At 39.9% G+C, this 21,456-nt stretch overlaps 1 protein-coding gene across 6 annotated transcripts in view; it reads right to left on the bottom strand.

Annotated features, from left to right (window-relative positions):
• Nucleotides 1–5,566: 5,566 nt before the first annotated feature.
• The window catches only part of FMNL2 (formin like 2), a 399,412-nt gene continuing 383,522 nt past the window's right edge, over nt 5,567–21,456 (bottom strand). Inside the window, exons 22-28 of one of the 6 annotated variants that reach the window (XR_001629939.2) lie at nt 21,127–21,290; nt 19,679–19,780; nt 16,686–16,784; nt 15,731–15,854; nt 12,505–12,630; nt 10,144–10,190; nt 7,771–7,786 (exon numbers count right to left, since the gene is read on the bottom strand). Coding sequence is in view for 5 of the 6 variants with exons in the window: in XM_007494164.3 (XP_007494226.2) it covers nt 7,677–7,786; nt 15,731–15,854; nt 16,686–16,784; nt 19,679–19,780; nt 21,127–21,290 (599 nt within the window). In the remaining variant the exon portion in view is untranslated. Of the gene's footprint in view, nt 7,787–10,096; nt 10,191–12,504; nt 12,631–15,730; nt 15,855–16,685; nt 16,785–19,678; nt 19,781–21,126; nt 21,291–21,456 lie in introns of those variants that run through there. The other 5 variants (XM_007494168.3, XM_007494166.3, XM_016433631.2 and 2 more) reach the window with 5 other exon arrangements.

Raw genomic sequence — 21,456 nt, 5'->3', positions numbered from 1 at the left:
ATTATCTCAGGCTTAAAAATAATAGCTTTGAGTAATTAAAAGCAACATTCTAATTGAAAATGATTCCCCTGCACCCAGCATTAATACACTGGAGCCTCACTATTCCATTATGTAGCACAAAAGTTTTAATGACCAGAAATTAGGTAAAGCCCTGGGTTGACTCTAGTCCTTGGAAATAGTTATTCAGAGAAGCCAAAACTCACGCTGGTTTTCGACCAATATGCTCAACAGTGAAATTATGAGTGTGGGAATTTAAGCTCTTCAATTTACCTTTGTAATCTTACCTTTATGGGAATCTGGGACTATTGTTTGGAGGGTTTAAATTTACTGTAGCTTATAAAATACTGAATGCTTATTTATTTGATCTACCTCTCCCATTACAAAGAGTTAGAATTTTTTTGTTCTTGAGCAAGATGACCCTCCCTCTTTGTCATTAAATACAGATCTTTTGTAGGAAGACTGAATCACTTTGTTTCCTCTAGAAACATGGTAAGACCAAAAATTGCCATACAATCTGTTTAAGAAAGACTTTATCTAAACTTATTTGATTTACTATAACTCCTTCAAATTCTTCAATAAGTGCTAGGAACTGAAGTTTATAAAAGCCCTAGGCAACATTTCATTTTCCTTTCTTAAAATGGCTGCAGATACATTATTCTCTCTTTGCTCAGTTAGGAATTTCTTAGCATTGAATAAAAAACCAATGCTCCCCTCCCCCTTGAATCAAACCGATTTAACCTTTTTTTCATTCTGAAAAGGATGCACTGCCACTAGTTAGCTGTGTGATTTTGTGCAAATCACTTTCTCCAGGCCTCAGGTTCCTCAACTATAAAATGGAGGGGGAGGGGAGGAAGAAGCTGAACTTCTGATATTTTTAAAAGTTCCTTCCAGCTATTAAGATTCTGTGAGTTTTGAGTGCTGGCTAGGTAATTTTATAACTGAATATGAAAAGGGAAAAGACTTTTCACATAGTGACTGAGTCTTGACTATTTTTAACAGTAAAACTTGATAAGAAAATAATTTTCTTTATCAAATGATGGAGGCAGGACAAAGTTTTGAATGATTTTAAAATACAATTTTTAAAGTATATAATGTAAGTAAAATAAGAATTGTGTAATTTATGAAACAAGATTTTGCAACAAAATAAAAGCAAGGTAGGATGAAGCACATTAATTCTTCCTGGTTCCAACTTGATGTGGAAATTTTCATTCGCCTGAATATAAATCCTCTCCCCCCTCCCCCACCAGGGATGCTTCTCCAATACCAGCAATACAGAGATCTTAAAGCATATTCTAATATGTGTTCCTATCATGTTTATCATTTACTGGAATAGGAGACAATTATTTTGCAGAAGGGAACAATAAATCAAACAAGTATGCCATTTCTGTGTTCAGAAAGTTGTTAAAATCATCCATCATGCCGCTTAGTAATGCCTCATTTCAAACTATGATTAACTTAGTATGTATGCAGTCTTTCTCATTAAAATAAACTCTTGGCTTGGTTTGAATTTATTTATGCCAATGTGTTGGTTTCAGAAAATGAAGCAAATCTTTTTCAGTATCTTCATCTTTTTTTCATCTTCATTATTTATGTTGCTCAATAACTTAAGTTGTTGAAGGGCTTAAAAACCATTAGTGTAATAAGCCATGTTCATAAAGGTTAAAAAGCTTAAACTTACTTCTGCCCACATATGCACTACTCTATATATCTATATGTATAGATATAGATATATATACTATCTGCATTAGGCGCATTGGCCTAAGTTTGTAGAGCAATCCCTGAGAGAGATGGTCAACTTGTTCTACCCTCTTCTGGACTGTTAAGTCAGTTGATGGGAATAAATTGTTTGGCTCCCGCTACCTTAATAAAGAAGATAGGAATGCATTTAAAACTTCATGAACATGCTTGGAATCTCAGAATACCATAGTGATCTTTCTTTTGTACTGTGTATCAGACCAGAGAAGTAGAAGGCAAGTCATTTTTTAGGTGGATATTATTGCAATGGACCAGCCCAGGCAGGTCTCAAATTCCACCCAACAGGGTTTGAACTTCAGAACTATTCAATGTTTTTTTCCAAGACATCAACAGAAGCGGAAAAAACCAGAACAAATTAAAAGTCAAAATTTAACCTGCCCATTTCACAAGACTATTTTACGGAAAGTTTATGTTGCCATTCTCCCATTACTATACTCTTTTATCCACTTGATTTCCCCTGTATTGATATGAAATAATGATGCTATCAGGAGTCCTTTTACATTCATAATCTATTGTTAAAAAAAAGGTATTTGTCTTTTGTGATTTTTGATAGGACCCAGTACAGTGCTGCATAAACAACAAAGTATTGGTAATGAATTGACTGCCAATACAATGGCTGACCTGTCAAGGCAGAATGTGAGGTAGCTTTGTAGAAATCAGCCAAGCAGCCAGGATGACTTGGGTAGCTGCCTTTCGCTACTAAACAGGACCAGATTCCAAAAGACCCTATAAAAAGCAAACTGAGCCATTTCTTGCTACCAGTCTCTACTTTGTTGTTCCCCCAGGGAATCTGAATGTGATGTCTAAACCTGTTTTGCAAAACCCCTGCTTTAGATAGCTGGTAGTCTCACCTGATTAAATTGAGGACTTGCTTTAACGAAAAGGCTGAGTTAATGGGAAAGAGTGGTTTCTATTTTCTGTGTTTGTAATTGCCAAATTTTCTGTTTATATATTGTTCTGATGTAATTAATTTAAGCCTCATAGTTGTTAAATAAAATTAGACCTTTTGTAAATAAAAATAATTTATTAGAAAAAGGTATTGCAGCTTTTACTAAATAAAGTGGATATGCGTCTTGTTTTCCCCCTCAAAGGCCTTTCCAGAACGATAGCCATTTCTCCAGTTATTCTGTACCCTTCTAGTTGAATTTGCTTTTTGCTTGTTGAATGCAGCTATTCTGAACAAAAAAAGATCAGTTGTGTTCCTGTGACTATTAGAAATGGATTTTTTAGAGGAGAAAACTTGGCCATAGAATGCTGAAATAGCAACCTCTGTGGGGAACTGGGGTTAGTCTCCCACTTCTTCCATTACATTATGCAAAGGAACTGAACTAGTAAGTGCAAAAAGCTGACCTCCAAACAAGCATGAACTGAATGCATGAGTAAATGAAATAAAATTTAAGTATAGTTTAGCTAGCATCATCAAATAAGTACATTTGGGCAAAGGGTTAATGGGTCAGAACTACTCAAATGCAAAATGAAGTTTTGATTGAAGTTTAGTTGCCTCTATAGGAATAGATGAATTCCAGCCTGACTGGCCTTGAAGCAAATATTATAATCATATCCTTTTAGATCCATGACCTTTAGAAAAACTGAAGGAACCTTGCAGTGAAAAAAATATATCTAAAAACTATAGTGAGGAAAAAAATGGAATAGCTTGCCAATAGAAAAGGTCAGCATACACCAGCCATGCAGGGTACAATGTCTAGGCATAAAAGTTCCTGTTTCCTATGGGCAAGAGAAATGGGAAGTAGGAAAGGTTAGTAGGGACTACTGGATTCGGGTGTACTTTTTTAAAATTAAAGAAGCAAACAATGGCCATTAAACCAGCATGCTACAGCCACGATCCCAGTTTCTTCACAGGGTCTTTGGCTTGAGTTTCCCCCTTTGCTACTGTCTCCCTGACCCTCTATTGGCACTTCTCCCATATCTCTGATGTGGAAGGATCCTTTGATTCCACATTTACCATTTACCCTCTCATATCTCTCCACTCCTTTTCTCTGATAAAAATAATGCTTTTCTTGTTCAGCAAAGTTACACTTGAATTTTCCAGATGTGCCATTTCTTAGCCTTTCTAACTGGGTAAAGATTCAGTCTTCCATTGCTGCTGGTCAAAGATGACCTGGCAAGATAATGGAGCAGATAAGAGGGCAAGAAGTGAATTAGTTCAGGTCCCAAAGGAGATATCTCTCAGCTTCTGGCTCGCTTTTTTTTTCCCCCATCTATAGCTCGTCCCAGCCCCGGAACCATAGGCCAGTGGTTTTCAAACATCATGAATGTTACACATGCTGGGACACTCCAGGCTGCCAGTCTGCTGCCATGGGACTCTGATCCTATGTTGAGTCTTTGAGATGGGCTGAACTAGGAGTTGCTAAATATTTACCTCACACAAACCTTTTTGGACTGTTTAAGTTCATCACAAGCAAGCCTTATTCTCATTCAGCAACCTCTTTTCCATTTTATCACTCACCACCCCATTCTCCTTAAATCGTTGCTATGTGGCTTCTACATAGCTTCCAACTGCACAACTAACATTTTTCTCCAATTTCACCTATGATCCCCTTAAATTGCCAAATATATTGGCCTTTGTGCATGGTTTAGAACAATTACCACTATGATTGGGACAATCTCCCCTTGGCTTCAGAAGCATTATGCTGAGAGTCCTATTTCTGGACAGCTTTTCTGTCCTGTTGGACAGCTCCTCTTCCCAATACCCTAAAGTGGATCTTGCCCAGAGCTCCTTCTTTGCTTTATTTTCTTTAGTCCCCCCACCCCCCTTTGGTGGTTCCAATTTCTCCCACAATTAGCTTATATCTTTTCTCTGAGCTCCATTAACTCCAAATTGCCCATTACATGCACACAAATGAATGCACGTTCCCCTCTCAACCTATCTCTTCACCTTCCCCGTTACTAGTGATGGTACTATTGCTTTCAGTGACCCAGCTTCAAAAATCAGTTATCCTTGAACCCTTCCTTTCCCTCACCTCTAGTATCCAGTCTTTTCCACACAACCTGTTGATTCTATGTACAAAACAGAACTTATCTAATCCACTCTACTGAGATCCTCATCATGTCTGCCCAAATACTGAGATAGCTCAAATGTCCAGTGTTCCATCCCCCCACCCCAAAGCTGCCAAAATCTTTAAATTTAATGCTTAGGTTTGATCATGTCACAACTGAAAATTTTTCAATGGCTCAGTGGGAATAAAAAAATCTGTTCCCCAAATGCATTGTCTTTACATGTCCAAATCTTTCTCTTCACATCCTCCCAAAAGCCTCAAATCTCATAGATGAATGGGTTCTTTGCCTCCTTGAGTTTTCTTAGATTTTGAATTTGTTTCCACCTCAGTCTAACTTGTTTCATACATGCATTGTATCTGGAGAGTAGAAAATCCTTGAAAGGATTCATTTTTTCCTTTTGTATGCCCCCAGCACCAAATACAGTGCCTTTCACTTAGATGATGAACCAATAACTTCTTAAATGGAGTCTTGATCAGCTCCCTTTCTACTTTGTAACAATTTCCAGGGATAAATTGCTTTCTGGCTCACGTTCCCCATTTGTGTAGAACACCTCAATACTTCTCGTGTCTCCATTTGAGAGAGGACGGCAGATGAAAGAGTAGAAACAAACTTTAAATGTGAGGTTACAAACTAGCACCAGACCCAGGAAGTCAGGCAAGAGATTAGCAACATTCTGAATTAGTTGTTTCTCCATAAGGTACGGCTAGCAGTACGACACTGAAAGGGCTAGAGGATTCGCTAATGAGAAACACCTGCTCCGATATTCTGACCAATAAAAATCAGTGCATTGCTGTATAGTAGTGTAAATAGTTTATTTGCTCATATGCCATGAACAGACCAGAAAAGGAACATGAACTGCTTTTATAAAACACTTCTAATATTGCTAAGAAGCAGGCCCATTACAAGAAAACAAAATGAAATGAAAAGAACATGCCAATGTTATGGTCCATTCTAAATGGAGAATAATAAATACATGTGGTATGGCAATGCTTTTGGATGCTTGTGAGCACTGAGCTTTGAAACACTGGTGTGTTTAAATATAAACCAATAAATTGAATTCCATTTCATAGTTAAAATCATTGCTTCATAGGCCCGATATCCAATTTATGTCAGCAGAGACATAATCTTGGCATGTTCTTTTGAGAGCATGTAGAGTACACATTTCTGGAGATGTGCTAGCAGGGCGAAGTTTGAAATGAAACTTTCAGTAAATATGATAAGCAAAAATTGTGACAACTTTGATCCCTCAACTGCCCTTGAAGTTAAATATAAAAAACAAACTATAAGTTAAAATAACATTCAGATTGTATAGCACAGGTTGATGCAGTTTTTTAAACAATATTTACATTATTACCCAAAGGCTAAAGTGGGAATTAAGAGAGGTGTAAAAACCATAAAAAACGGCACCAATTTTGTAGCAAAATATCTGTACATTTAAAAACAGATTATCATATAACTACACATCATCCAAGGAAAATGAGACCTTCACCGGGGTTCACTTAAGCACAACATAAAAGAAAAAGAACTCAGTGGTTAAATACTATACAATAAATTTTACAATTAACATATTGATGAAATGCTACCATAAGCCAGAAGCAGAATTTATCTTCCAAAATTTCAATTTTTAGCTTCAGTCCCCCCCAGGTTTGGCCATTGAACTAGATCAAGTGCCCTGCCCCAAAAGGAGCCAAAGTAAAACAATGGCTTGCCCTGCCCCTGCAGAGTGAGCTTGTCTTGCGTTTCATTCTCATTTTGCATATGCCTTTCCCTCACTTCATCCAAATACATGTACCCCCAACACATTAATCCCCAATTCCCCCTGAAATACTCTGGAGAAGGAGCATGAGACTAGCCTTTGGAATCTCTTTAGGTCTAGCAGTCAAATGCACCCTCATCTCTGTTAAAAAAAAAAAATCAAACACGATTGTCAAAAGAGAACAAGACCTAGTCAACTCAGCCCCACTCTGCTGATGGAAGATGCAATCCAAACGCTTGTTGGCGGTGGGTCCAGCAACCTTCTTCCTGCCAAGGCACGTGACTGTCCACGGTGCTCAGAACTGAACTATAATGGTCCTTGGAAATCCTAATACTGATTACTGAGATGTTAATAGCTTAATGCTAATTAATAAATATACTATAAGCTGCCTCTCTCAGAAGAACACGGTATCATAAATACATCTTGCATTTTGGGGTAGTGTTGCAGTCTAACCCTTCAAACTGTCCCATGTAGGGCATTGCACACAGAAAAAGTCATGTGAAAATGAAGACTGGGTGCCTCTTCGTGTGTGTGTTCGTGAAACCACATATCCTCACATCCTCTTTAGACTTGACCAGGGCTTGGCTGTGTCTAGAAGGAAAAGTCCCTCTGAGAATGGCTCCCCTCGTGCAGCCCAGACCCTCTGATACACAACCTAGAGAGAATTGCTATTTGAAGCGCAAGATAAATTCCTTATTAGACAGCACAGAGACATATGGAAAAGCCAAAAGGGATCCACAGCAGATCTCGCCCCAAGATTTGTTATTTACAGCCTGTCAAGAAACCAAGGTGGGCCATAAGACAATCAGTAAGTTGCAGGTAACAAAAAGATAACGTGACATTTACATTTTGGTTAAAAACACTGAATAACATATTGGTGTAAAAAGATACCCAATCAAATCAAGTCCTATTGCTTTGATTAATTTGAGCAGGTACTTTCATCTTAGGCACTTGTTAACTATGGTTGAATGGAGAGCCCATCTTTTTTACTTCTTTTTAAAGTTCCTATGCAATTTTGAGGCCTCATGGTGGCCCTTCAGAATGTAGCTGTATTCAAGGCTGCTTTAAATGGTAGCCGGCAGAGTTCCCACAGACATGGTTCTCATCGAAGTCCACCCTCCACTTTACACATGCAGGCGGGTCTGGCTCACATGGTTATCTCAGCACCATTAACAGGGCGCAAATTCTGATCATCAAAACGTCGCCGGACACTTCTCCTCACCGCATCGGCTCGTCTGTATGGCTGGTTTCTAAGATCTGTAAGAGGGGAAAAGGCAGTCAGAGGGACGTGGCTCTTCATGCCATGTGTCTAGACAAAACAAAGTCCTGCTGGCAGCCAATCAAAGCAGCTTGTGTAGGAAGATTAGACAAAGGGCCTTAAAGTCACTGAGCTCAAAAGTGAGGCCAATGACAAAATGAACGGGTTCTAGTTTCTTTATTCCCCCCAAATGGGCTAGGATGCTGGCAGGGTTGTGGGCTTCTAGGGGAAAAATACTTTTTAAAGGGGATTTTAGTTACTGGTTGGAAAGTCTAACTTTCTAGTTTGAAATGGAACAACAACTGGAAACAGTTGAGACTTTAATAATCCAGAAACAGATAATTTGATCACAAGCCATTGTAATGAGTTTCATGGTGACCAAAAAAGAAACAGAAAAACTGTTAATTTTCCCCTTTAAGATGAGAGTCAATGGCAGTCCCTCATGGATGTGATATACTTGAGTTTCCCAAGCTGCCAGAGATCACTGGACAAAGAAACTGCTCCCTATTCTAAGGGGCAACTTCTGCTTTGGAAATGGATGTCACATGGTAGAATCTGATTTTCAAGGCTTGAAATCTGCCCCAATTCTATAGCCTACCCTTTCGGAGAAGGAGGGATTCAAATCTCCTTAAGCTGGTCAGCCCTGAAACTTTATGATGACCACATTTAGCAAAATCTTGATTAACTAGAACCTTGGATTAAAATTTTCTTTTCATGCTTTTTATGCTTTATGAATTTTCTTTTTGTGCTTGATTTTAGGAGAATATAAAGGCTAATGAGAAGAAAATGAACTCATACCAGGCAGGGATGTATTTTAAAATGCAACTGTCAAAGTATGGCCTGGAGTTGGTACACATTTAGCCCAAAGTGCTACTTCCTTGAAAACAACAGAGCCTCTGTTTGCCTTAGTTTCCCCATCTAAAAAGTGGGAATAATAACTGAAGCTACCTTCCAGTTGTTGTAAGGATCAAATGGGAAAATAATTCTAAAGTGTTTAGCTCAGTTCCTGGCACACAGTAAGCACTCTATAAATGTTAGCTCTCATTGGCATCATCGTCACCACTCTTGTTATTAACTATACAGTGGTCATCCATTGCACCATAGTGTCTTCAAGCAGCAAAGAAAGATTCCATTGTCTTTGTGATATTATAACTAAGGTAGGAAATTCACATTATGAAGACATGCAATAATCAAACTTGATATCAAAAAAGTTTGGGGTAGGGGTGTCAGTTCTCAGGTGCCCAGAAAATTTCATCGAATACTTCCACCCCTTAGGGAGCATTCTGGTTAATCAGTGGTTTGCCATAGGGGACAACATGCCAGTCATCAATATCTACTTCACTATATATAGAGTTCTATATCTTTCTGCCAAAGTATGATTGGTCCTAGCCCTCAGGCTGAATTAGAGGAATTCATGGGAGCATGCTCAGAAGTAGATAATGTGACAAAAAAGGTTCTGTATTGAGGCCACCACCTTTGGAAGGGGACAAGAATCAGGGAAATGAAGGAAGCAGGTTTCAGATTTCCATCTTCTACTTCCACTGCTTTACTGGTAACTTGCACTAGTGGCTAGTGTGGTTAGTTAAGACTATTCCTCCAAAGGAGAAAAAAATCCAAACTAGAAGAAAACTTCAATGGGGCTTTTGTATCCCACCACCTACCTGTCTGTCCCCTGGAGTTATGCAAGCAATAAATTCACTCTCACATAAATTCTCTCTTTCTGTCTCCCCTCTCCCTCTCCCTCTCCCTCTCTCTCTCCCTCCACCTCCACTCACTGAAAACTGGTTCTACTTTCATAGCCCAACAAGAGTAAACGCATACAGAATGAGTGGTTTTCAAGCTTCATTGTGTGGAATGAGAATGGAAAGACAGTCGACTCCTTTCTTTGTCCGGGATGGGTCTAACTTTTAATGCCCAAACCACCCAAGTTCTCAGAGGCCCTTGTAATGTAAAAGGTTGGAGGTGAATCCCCCCAGTCCTGATATTTTCTTTATTAACTGAAATTAGGAGGTTGGGAGCGAAGAAAAATCAGGAGCATAAATCACGTGGCAGAGAAAAAGTGGAACCCCTGTACCCAAAGCAAGTGAAACTACCACAGAACACCCTCAGCCAAGCCACCATATTATAGAGGGTACAACCTCCATAATAAGTATTTAAGTAAAGGAGTGAATAAAGGCCACATCTTTAGAATGTGAGATGGAATGAATTCTCATGAGACAGACTCCCCAGTATTTCCCTCAGTCACATTAACAGTCATTGGTCTGGCATATACAGAGAGAGGAGGAAGCTAAGTAAAAAGTAATGCTTGCCAGCTCTGTGTATCCTCCACCACCGGTGTGCTAGAAGAAATCCTTACCCTCGAGTGAACATTTGGAAATTTAGTGATATTATTCTTCTTTAAGGCTAAACAGAAAAAAAAACAAAACAAAACACAAAATGATGGTTAAGTAAAAATGGGATGAAAATGAAGAGCAACTCAACTCAATGTTTAAAAATCCCAGGCAGGTTAGCCAACAAAACAAGAGAGCGGAAAGTCACCACTAGGAGTTGGGGTTAGATGTGCAAGAAAAGAGTGAGATGGTCTTCCCTCCCCCTTGGTCTCTGACTACCCAGTTCCAAGCTGCTTTGAAGATTGGCTCCAGGAAGATAATCCAACAAATTCACTTGACAGAGCAAACAATGGCCAAGCAGATTAGGATCCACAACATGATTAATTAGCACTGCTGAGTTAAGTTCGCTACGGAGCAAGAACACATTCATTTTTAGATTCCACCCCCACCCCTCACTGGTTAAAGTGCATTCTTCTAACAGTTAATGCCGCCTGATACACATGTGCCCAGCTCCAAGTCCTTTTCAGTAGGGTGCATCCCCTACAGACATGTATACTGAAAATGAATGAAAGTCACCATTTCTCTTTCTCAGCTCATCTGTTTTATCCACTGTCCATGACCTACATTATCTGGCATCCCAAAGAACTTAGTCTCTTCTGTGGCCGGACCCTACAGTGGACTAGTTCATGGTTTGGAAATGTTGAATCATTTCTAGAGACTTTCACAACACTGACGTTTCCTGGGATGCACTGGCAGTTCATCCGCCCCTTACCACTGTTTTCTTCAGTACTTCAGAGAAGAGCAGTGATTTCACTGGAATGAAGAATAACTAAGGCTTGTTTAGTATTTTCAAAGTTTGCAAAGCACTTTATGTATGCGGTCTCATTTGGTATCAACAAATTTAGAAATCGAGCCCTTTGCACTCTTTGTAAACAGTCTTCATGACTGACTAGAGCCAGAAAATTTAATCACCCAATGGCCAATTTTCTGGTGATGAGACTCAGCAGAGTAACCCAAGAAATAACCATGAAGTTGACTTGGAAGAAGTATTCTGGATGTGGCATGGGACTGGGCACAAATGATGGCATGATGAATGACATAACCAAGACATCAGTCTGATTCCCCTTCTTCTAAGGACGATCTTACATGCACATGCTGGTTAGCCAGGCAAGACGGCACACACGACACTGATGAATGGGAAAGGTCTTGAATGATTCTCACAAGGCAAAAAGGGAACCTGGATGTTGTCTCTTACAGTCCATGCACACTTCAGGTGGAGGAGACTCATTTATTCCATGCTCTACCAGTTTTACTACACAGTATTAAATATCTAAAGACTGAGTGAAGTAGCCTAGGAAAGCAAGTAAACTGTCACAATTCTGAACTGGCTGTGGCCCCTTTTGGAAGTGAGGAAAAAACAACATATTCGATGGCTCCAGAATACTTTGTCTACAATAGAAAAGTATTTTTTACTGCCAAGATATCCTAAATAAAGAGTGAAGTAGCTAATATTATTCCCATTTTATTTAGGGGGACAGTCAAATAGTAAAAGGTCAAGTAATTGTGCCAAAGTTTTAGTTTAATCAGTATTAAAACTAGATCCCTGATTTGAAGCTAAATGTTCTTACTATCTTTCTAGCTCTCAAGTGTTTTTAGCTATGAACTGAGAACGGTAGAAGAGAGGATTTCTTTTATACCCTTACCTTCTGTCTTAGAATGGGTACTAAGAATCCATTCTAAGGCAAGAAAGCAGTAAGGGATAGGCAATTGGGGTTAAGTGACTTGCCCAGGGTCACACACCTAGGAAGTGACTGGGGCCAAATTTGAAGCCAGGTCCTTCCACTCCCAGACCTGGCTCTCTATCCACTGAGCTACCTAGCTGAGCCTAGAATAGGGGATTTTCAAGGTAAGGTCCCTTCCATTTCTTTCTTTCTTTCTTTTTTAAACCCTTACCTTCCATCTTAGAATCAATACTATGTATTGGTTCTAAGGCAGAAGGGCTAGGCAATGGGGGTTATGTGACTTGCCCAGGGTCACACAGCTAGCAAGGTCCTTTTCATTTCTAATGATGTATAAAACTGATTCCCACAAGTTATGATCCTGGTTTCCCCTTCCCCCAATAGAAACATTTGACTCTTTCAAAACTTGCTATTCCGTGGCTCTCTCACACAGACCAGAGACATCTCTGGAACATGAAGATGAATAAGGTCATCATGAGGGTGGTGATGAGGATTTCGGAGGTGACTGAATGCAAATCCGTGCAACATAGGAACAACATGAAACAGAATTCCACATGGACACCAGAAACATGCTATCCATTTACAATTCATCGGACCCTGTTCGATATCCACACAGATAGAGATAATGGGTCAAAAATCTACAGCAACCTTTTAAGAGCATCAGGTGTGAAAAAGTAATAGTTTAGTAATGGAATTCCTCAGTGAGTACAGGTTCGCAGAAAAACCGAGAGCCACGCTTGGCCGTACGGGCTGTAAAGGGCACAGTCTTCAGCACTGCATGGAAAATAACAGCCAAACAAGACAAACAAAATAGAACAGAGTAAGAAGCAGAGATTGACTGCATTCGTTAGTGCTTTGTTAATGATCGGGTCGGGGTGGGGAGGCAAGGAGGACAGGGATCACCAAGGGCCAGTGGTCAGCTACTTAGAGACTAGAAGATTTGCAAATTCTGCCCTGGGATAAAGAGGTAGTTAAAAAGGCAGCTATTATAACCAGAGCATTAGGGGAAGGGAGAGGGCAGGGATCCAACCTCTTCAGCTTGGTGAATGATTATGCCACAGGTGAATCACAAATGTACATTTGATTCATTTCAATAACTATACAGACACCCTTCTGGAAAGGCAAGCTGGTAAAATGAAGGACCAAAGGGCTAGTGAATGTACAAAGCTACTGCATGTTGGAGCCCAAGTTAAGATGTTCTTACAGTGAAGAAAAAAGTTCCCCCTGTCTTAGTCAAGCATTTACCAAACAGAGGGTGAGGCACTGTGCTAGGGAATGGGTTATAAAGACCAAAATAAAATTGTCCCTGTCATCAAGGAGTTTACATTCTATAAGTTTCAAGTTCTACTTCCCCCCCAGGGCTGAGGTAGAGAGCACCAAAGAATTAAAGGGGGAAAAAAATCTGGGCTTTAAAATTTGGAGATATTTATAGTACTATTCGGTAAATGTGTGTGAAGTGGAACCTTGGGGTTATTTTCATTTTCATTTTCTATATTTCACTAATGATTTGAAGCTTTTAAAAAACTTTTACCTTCTGTCTTAGAATCAATACAATGAATTGTTTCCAAGACAGAAGAGTGGTAAGGGCTAGGAAACTGGCATTAAGTGACTTGCCCAGGGTCACATAGCCAGGAAATATCTGAGGCCAGACGTGAACCTACAGCTTCTAATCTCTATGCCTGACTATCCACTGAGCCACCTTAGCTGCCTCAAAGAAATGATTTAAATATTTTAAATATGACATGGAGAATTGAGAATTTGAATTTTTTCCTTAGAAAATCACCTGTTCATATTCTTTAACCACTCATCAACTAGAGAATAGCATTTATTCTTCTGAATTTGAATCAGTTTCATACATATCTCATAAATGAAGCCCTAATCAGAGAAACTTGCTACAGAGATAATTTTTTCCATTATCTATTTCCTTTTAAATTTCAGTTTTGTTGTTGTTGTTGTTGTTGTTTTTGTGGAGAAACTTTAAAATTTTATGTAATCAAAATTGCCCATTTCATCTTCTTGATTGTCTCTATCCCTTGTTTGGTCAGGAACCATTCCCCCTTCCTTAGACCCTTGTTCCTCTAATCTGTTTTATGATGTCACCTTTTATGTCTAAGCCACGTATCCTTTTAGACCTTCTCTTTACATGGGGTGTGAGATGTTAGACTGTACCAAGTTTGTGCCAGACTGTTTTCCATTTCTCCTAATAGTTTTTATTGACTCGCAAATTCTTACCTCACTCAGTAGCTGCGGTCTTTGTATCAAACATGAGGCTTTGGTGTTCTTTTGATTCTATATAGAAAATACCTAATATGTTCCAAATGAGCTCTCTATGCTTAGCCTGCAGCAAATCATTTTTGATGGCTTTTGAGACCTGGTGCTATTCCATAATGAATGGTTTTGTGTACATGTACATCTCTGTCTGTCCATATTTCGTGAGATTTTGGGAGGTAGGAAGGAACATTTAACAAAATAAAGTCTAAGCTTCCCATTTGACAAACTCAGATCCTCAAAGAGGTAAGGTTACCCAAGTCACCTGACAAAATTTGAATGTGTGTGTGTGTGTGTGTGTGTATGTGTGTGTGTGTGTATGTGTGTGTGTGTAGCTAGGTGGTACAGTGAATAGAGTGCTGAGCTCTGAGTTCTCATCTGTAAAATGGGGCTGGGGGAGGATAGATGAGAAGTTTTCTAAGGATCCTTCCAATTCTAAATCTGGATGTTCTGACTCCAAGTTCAAGACTTTGTTATACAACACTATGTACATACTACATATTCCAACAGAACACAAGCTCCTTGAAGGCAGGGCCATTTTGTTTCTGTCTTTGCATTTCTGGCACCTAAGCATGATGCTTGCTTGGTTCTATGAGGATACTAGAATAAAAGGAAAGAGATCAATGACACATCACAACCTACTGGAAATTCAGGGAAACTCTAAGATGCTTAATAAATATCTATATGTGGGTTTTTCCAAAAATATTAGTGTAGTTTTCAAAAGTAAAAAGTTTATACTGCACTAAGACTTCTGGGATATTTTGCATAAGTCTTCTATTGAGGTACTTTTGCTTGGAGGAGGAGTCAAGCCAATTGATTCCTTTGCTTCCTTTTCTGCAAGAATTTGGAGGCAGGAAGTACAGGTTCTGAAGTGACCAGCTTTTATAAGTCTGTTAGTTAGAGATGCTTATCTACAAGGCTGAATTTTCAATATCAGAGAAGCAAAAGCCAAAGAGTTGCTAAACTGTGGAGTAGGAAGGCAAGGAAAGACTCTTGCCACTGCCATAAAAATGGGCACAGGGAAAACTGAGAATTTCTAAAAACTGGGGGCAACAGGCAGAGTATGGATTAATATATAGGGTTCAATCTATTAAGTCTGTTTTAATGACAGCATAAGCTTCTCTGCCATTGACAGCAGACTTCCAAGAGGAGTGAGACTTCCTGAGAATGTCTGGAAAGGCATGCTGGGATGCTGAGGTATAATCGGTTTTCTCTACTTAAACTTATTAGGTGGTGGAGGGGAGAGTGGTCATGGGAACTCAATGAAAGAAACAGAAAATCATTGTCTAAGTGAAAGAGCCCCCTTAAGGATTCAGAGATAAGAGGTGTCAGAAAGAAAGGGTCAAAGTAGTTTGGGAGAAAGTCTGTTGGGTTTAGATAGGTGGGCAACACACTGTAGCTTGAGATTCACATCATGGCAACACTGCTGCACACCTGAGGAGCCACTGTCCACACTGGACACTGGAACAGTGTTCCAGCACTGGAACAGAATCAGACTTACTGGGCAAACACTGGGCACATATGGCAAGGTCTGTTGCATGCAGTCAAGTGTAGGTGGGAGTCAGTGGGGAATCTCCATTGGTTTAGGATAAAAAGGCTCATTTACCTGTAATAATATCCTCAATAGCACCATCTTTCCCCTCATATACATGTCTGTTATCCTTCACTTGCCGCCTTCTTAATTCGGCAATTAACTCCTGTTGCTGCCTCTTGGTTTTATGAGAAGGAGACTGGAATAAAAGGAAAGAGATCAGTGATGCCCATCAACCTTCTGGAAATTCCAGGAAACTAAACACATAAAGGATTGCTTTGCTAAACAGAAGGCAAACAGCCCTGTTCTATCATCTAGAACTCAAGTAAAAGAAACCTCACTGGATTACTGAAATGAAATGGCATCAAGAGGATGTTTTAAGAGAGGGGAAGGAAAACTACAATTCTGGATTATTTTTTTTAAAGGCATGAAATACCAACCTGGTGTCAAGGAACAGGCTTGCACAAAAGAGATACCAACTATTAATTTCTTATACTGGAGGACTTCAGAGAGCTATGAGCATTAGTTTTGCCTCCATAGTGTTGCTTTTTGTTCTCTCTGATTGGAATGTCTTCCCTGCTCTTCATGCCTCACATTGCCTTGCATTGCACTGTAGTTATGAGTATAGAAGTCTCATTTTGCTGTAAGTAGGACTCATGTCTTATACTTTTTACCCCTGTCTTCCTGTAAGACTTAGCAAAATCCCTTGCATAAAGCAGGCACTTAATAGATATTTGCTCAATCCATCCAGCTGCAAGGTTTTTAGACAGTGGCATAGTTGTGCAGAAGGATTAAACAACCTTTTTCCCAATTAGGAATGACAGGAGAGAGACCTGGTAAGTGGTCTTCACGGCTCATTTCTCATGGTGGGTGGATGAGATGATCTCTCCCTGCTCTCCTCATCAGAGCCAGGATTGGTACCCAGGAGATTCAGGGCAAGCTTTTCTATCACCTACCACTAGTGGCAACAAGGCGTCCTCCCTACTCTTTGGGCACCAACTAGTGAGTAGTTCCTGAAGAGATTTCATACCTTTGGGTCCTGTTGCTCCATCAGCGCTTCCTGTTCCAAGAGTTTTTCCATGAGGGCCTGCTCCTGCTTCTTCCTCAGTTCATTTTCCTCCTCAGCTTGCTGTTGAAAGAAAGGGACAAGGGAATTGGGTTTAAATAGTCCATGACGAGGGGTTAGGTTTGGGTAGGTAATGATTTAAGAGTAGCCCAGTGAAGAAACCAAAAGCACAAATGGAGTTTTAGCAGGTTCCAAACTTTTAAATCAAGATTTGCCACTGCCCTTTTAGGAATCTCCAGGCCAGATCATTCACTTTTAAAGCCGAACTCAAACTCCATGGCTTCTAGGAAGCCGTCTGGGTTTAGCTCCAGTCTGCTCTAATCACTCCTTTACTCTGAAACTCCTTAGCATTCATATTTGTATTTTGTCCTTCTGTGCATTCTCCTGAACTTATAGTTTGTGGTTTGGCAGATTCTTAAGTCATTTTAGAGTCAAGGAGTCTGATCTTTCATCTAGCTTGGACTCCACACCAAGACCATAGAGTTTCCTGGTTCCATAACCTGTTATTTATAGGATCAAAGTATAGTAGAGTTAGAGTTGGCAAGGCCCTGAGAGGTCGTCAGGCCCCACCTCACTTTACATATGAAGAAACTGAGGCAGAAGTCGATTAAGTGATGTGCCCATGGTCACACAGGTAATAAGTGTTTGAGGTCAGATTTAAACCTGGGTTCTTCCAAGTCCCCTGCGATGTCCTTGACTATATTTGTTCTGCCTAGAATGTTCTTTTCCTCCATTCTAATCTAGTCAAACCCTATGTAGTACCAAGACCCAGGTCAAATGCTACCTCTCATCCTCCTGATGCCCCAGTTTAAAAGTTGCCCTCCCCAAGCTCTTTGAATCTGTCTTCTAGCATTTATCCCATTCCACCTTGAGTTAAAGTTCTTTGTATCTTTGTCATATTTCCTCCACTAGATTATAAACTACTGGCAGGGAAGGCCAGGGTCTATTCTCTGTATTTTTCACAGGACCCAGCATGATACCTTATATATAAAGGAGATCAGTACATATGTGTGCGTATGTCTGTCTGTCTGTCTGTCTGTGTCTGTGAATGTGAATTTGAATGCACAGAATCAGTAAATCTAGTTCAAGTTCCAATTCGTCATTAAAGTTCTGTGTGACCGTCAACTTCTTTTTTCTGTGCCTCAATTTATCTATAAAACAAGGGCAGATAAACTAGATGATCTTTAAGTACTTCTGAGGCCTGGACTATGACAATTCTATGAAGCCTGTTAGGTTCCCCAGGTAGATGATAAGCTCCCTTAAAGGGAAGAGGAATGTTCTTCTATTTCCTTTGTGCCCACCCTTGCAGTCCCTAGAAAAGTACTAGGTCTACTATAGTTGCTATCTAAATTCTTGTGAAGATATTCTGAAGGGCAGTCAGAATGGCGAGAGGCCTTAGGATTCTGCCAGAAGAGAACTGAAAGAACTGGAATTATCTCTGTGTTCCCAGCCCCTAGAGAAGTGCTTGGCATATAGTAAACATTCAATAAACACATGATGAGCTACAGAGAAGTTTGTTTTGTGGGGGTTTTTTGCAGGGGTTGGCGGTGGAAAATGGGGGAAGCAGGATAGCTGACCTCAAGCATTTAAAGGGTTATCATGAATAGGGACTAGACTTTTCTTTTCTACTTGGTCCCAGACCACAGAAGTGGGAGCAATAAGTAGTAGAAGCTCCAGAGAGGCAGATTTGGGTTTGATGTAGGAAAAAGCCTCCTAACAGAGTTAATTCCAAGTGGAATGGACCAACACTGGGTTTCCACCTCTCAGGAAGTTTGAATTCCAGCAAAAAGTGGCTGATCACTCATTTGGGATGTGGCAGAGGTGCCACAGGGACCAGTTTACCTAAGTGGTCATTGCAATCCCTTCTAATTCTGAGTCTGTGACTTACACCTTGGACAAGTAATAGGAACCCCCTATTAACAGCACAAGATAAACATCATCCTAACATATGTCATGAAGTTGCCAGAAAACAACTTTAGAGGCAGCGGAGCCTGGAATAAGAAAAAACCTTAGTTCAAATCTGGCTTTAGACATTTCCTATAGTGTGACAACAGGTAAATCACTTAATATCTCTATTTCACAGTTCCCCATCTGTAAAACAGAGATAACCATAGCACCTAACTCCCAGCACTATTGTAGAGGATCAAATAGATTTCATCATCATCATCATTATTATTAGCTATATGACTTTGGGCAAGTCACTTAATCTCTGTGTGCCTCATGCTCCCTCATTTGTAAAACTGGGACAATAATAGCACTTACCTCACAAGGGTGTTGTGGGGATTAAATGAAGTAATGCAGTTAAAAAAAAAGCTAAGCACAGTATCAAGTACCTGGTAAGTACTCAGCAAATGGTTATTCCCTTCCCTTTCTTCTCCTTCCACTTCCCAGAAGCAATTGCACTGGGATGAGAATACTTTAGAAAGTGAAAATGCCATCAGAATATTTTCTCTTTGCCTTAAAATGACAACTAGCCTCAAGGCCTTTTCCTGGATTAGCAGAAAAAAATTTCCTTCACTACAGTGCACATATTCTATTTGGCATTGGACAAGTTCAAATGCTTTCCATCATTAGAGCGATAGGGAGTTATGGATTGTTTGAGGCTGAGCTACAAGAGTGGCCACAAGGTGTCACCATGACTATGATAAAATGATGCTGGTCCTTAGCATGATGTCTGTTACCCAAAGATAGACCAAGACTGTCTGATACCCAGTATACCCTTGGATCCATCAGTTAGGAGGATGTCACCCACACTTTGCTAACAGCAAGCAGGCATTCAGTCCAGCAAAAGGAAGTGGAAATGCTCAGGAACAATGAAACCCCATGAGTCAAGGTGGGAAAGTCTCTACTGAAGCCAGAAGATTTGCCTCATGATAGGACACTGGCTATTCTTGTGGCCCATCTAGCTGTCAATCAGACAGGCTGTACAGGGGGAAACAGAAAGTGTTCCTGTTTACCTTATAAGCTTTAACAAACCGGACAAAGACTGGAAAGAAGACAGAGGGTGGCGTCGTCTTGGGATTTTCTCCAAAATATTTTACAGCATCATCAAAGGCATCCTGCAAAGGAGGACACATTCCTAAGCTTCATAAATTCCAGGATTTGCTTTTGTTTTTTAAAAAATTATTTATTCTAGGGGGCAGCTAGGTGGTTAAAAGGATTGAGAGACAGGCCTAGAGACTGGAGGTCCTGGGTTCACATCTGGCCTCAGATACTTCCTAGCTGTGTGACCCTGGGAAAGTCACTTAATCTCGTTTTCTCAAAGATGCATCCAGAGTTTTCCATCAAAACAGACTGAACAAAGCAAAAACGGGGACAAAACCCAATAGGAGAAAGTAAAATATAATTTAATATAAATAGATAATAGTTAAATAGATAAATACCATAGCAAAAAGAGATAGAAAAACTTGAAAGTCTATCTACTAAGACACATGCATGAAATATAAGAAAAGGAGAAGAAAGCATTTTCTTTAGAGAAAAAAAGACAAACTTAAATAAATGGAAAACTATTAGTTGCTAGGAAAAGAAGGAAATGGATAAATCACATGAGGATTATGACCTAAACTTTCCCCATATAGCCTAATATGAATTGAGTCTGAGAAAACACTCTTGAAAAAATGGTACAGGGGCAATTTGTTCTATTGGAACAAAAAAGGTATGTGGGAGTTATGTTCCTAGGCAGTCAAAATTCATAAACTATAAATTCTAAATAGTCTTTTAGAGGATGGACTCCTGCAGGGAATAAAAGTCCCAAGGGTTGTTCTGAGTGGAACAGAGATTGGAATCAATGGGGGAAGGAGGCAGTAGGCAGATATTGGCGCTGTTACTGCAGCAAGCTCTCAATGAACCAAAGCCACTTAGGTAGCTGTATTTAAGGGCTAATGTCTTGTTATGTTATCCTTCTACCTCTGGGGACAGGGAGCAGCAGAAATAATAAGGGAGCCAGATTGGCGGCATCTGTGAGATTGTACCATGTTAGGTGTTATAGGAAGCTGGATGTAGTGACCAACTTCCTGGAAGGATTTATCAAGGGGACAACAGTGAATGGTCATAGGCAGACCACAACAAAGTTGTTCAACTGAAAGTTCAAAGGGTAGAAAAAATCCTTTTACCAAAAGATCCTTCAACATTTCCAGGTGTGTCTCTGGCAATTGATTAGGGGAATGACTTCACAGTGGGACTCTGCAATGTTATGGTGGTGTTGATTATAATCTACTGATAACCAGGACTACTTTGGGCAACACCATCCAGTCTATCTGACTCGCATAGCTATTCAAGTAGTTTAGCCACTGGGCAAAGACATAAAGACAGGGACCAGAAGATAGTGGGAAGCTATGTAAAAAGAGTCCTCCACATTCTAAGGGAAACATTATTTGGGGGATGAGTTAGGGGTCACATTGCATGCCTGTGCAATCTTAGCATCATCTTGTAGCTTCTTGAGCTTCCCTTCATTGTTATGGATAAAGTCTTTCAGCATGGTGTTGTGGTCATGCATTGTATACTCTCGCTTGGTCAAGTCCATGCCTCTCTGGAGCTCCTTGACATCCAGGAGGACATTTTCCAGAGACACTGAATCAAGGAAAAAAAATTGAAAGAGATCATCAATTGAGACCAGCAAAAAACCCTTCCCTCAAAGGTTCTCAATGACAAGAGTATGCATTCCTCCTCAAAATCATGTTTTTTAAATGCACAAAATAAAATACATAGACTATTACAGAAGAAACAAATTATACCA

Source organism: Monodelphis domestica, chromosome 4 (assembly GCF_027887165.1).
Source record: "Monodelphis domestica isolate mMonDom1 chromosome 4, mMonDom1.pri, whole genome shotgun sequence".
In the NCBI taxonomy this organism is placed as follows: Eukaryota; Metazoa; Chordata; class Mammalia; order Didelphimorphia; family Didelphidae; genus Monodelphis; species Monodelphis domestica.
Note: the sequence above shows the minus strand (reverse complement) of the source record. Positions and strands in the feature narration are given on the sequence as shown.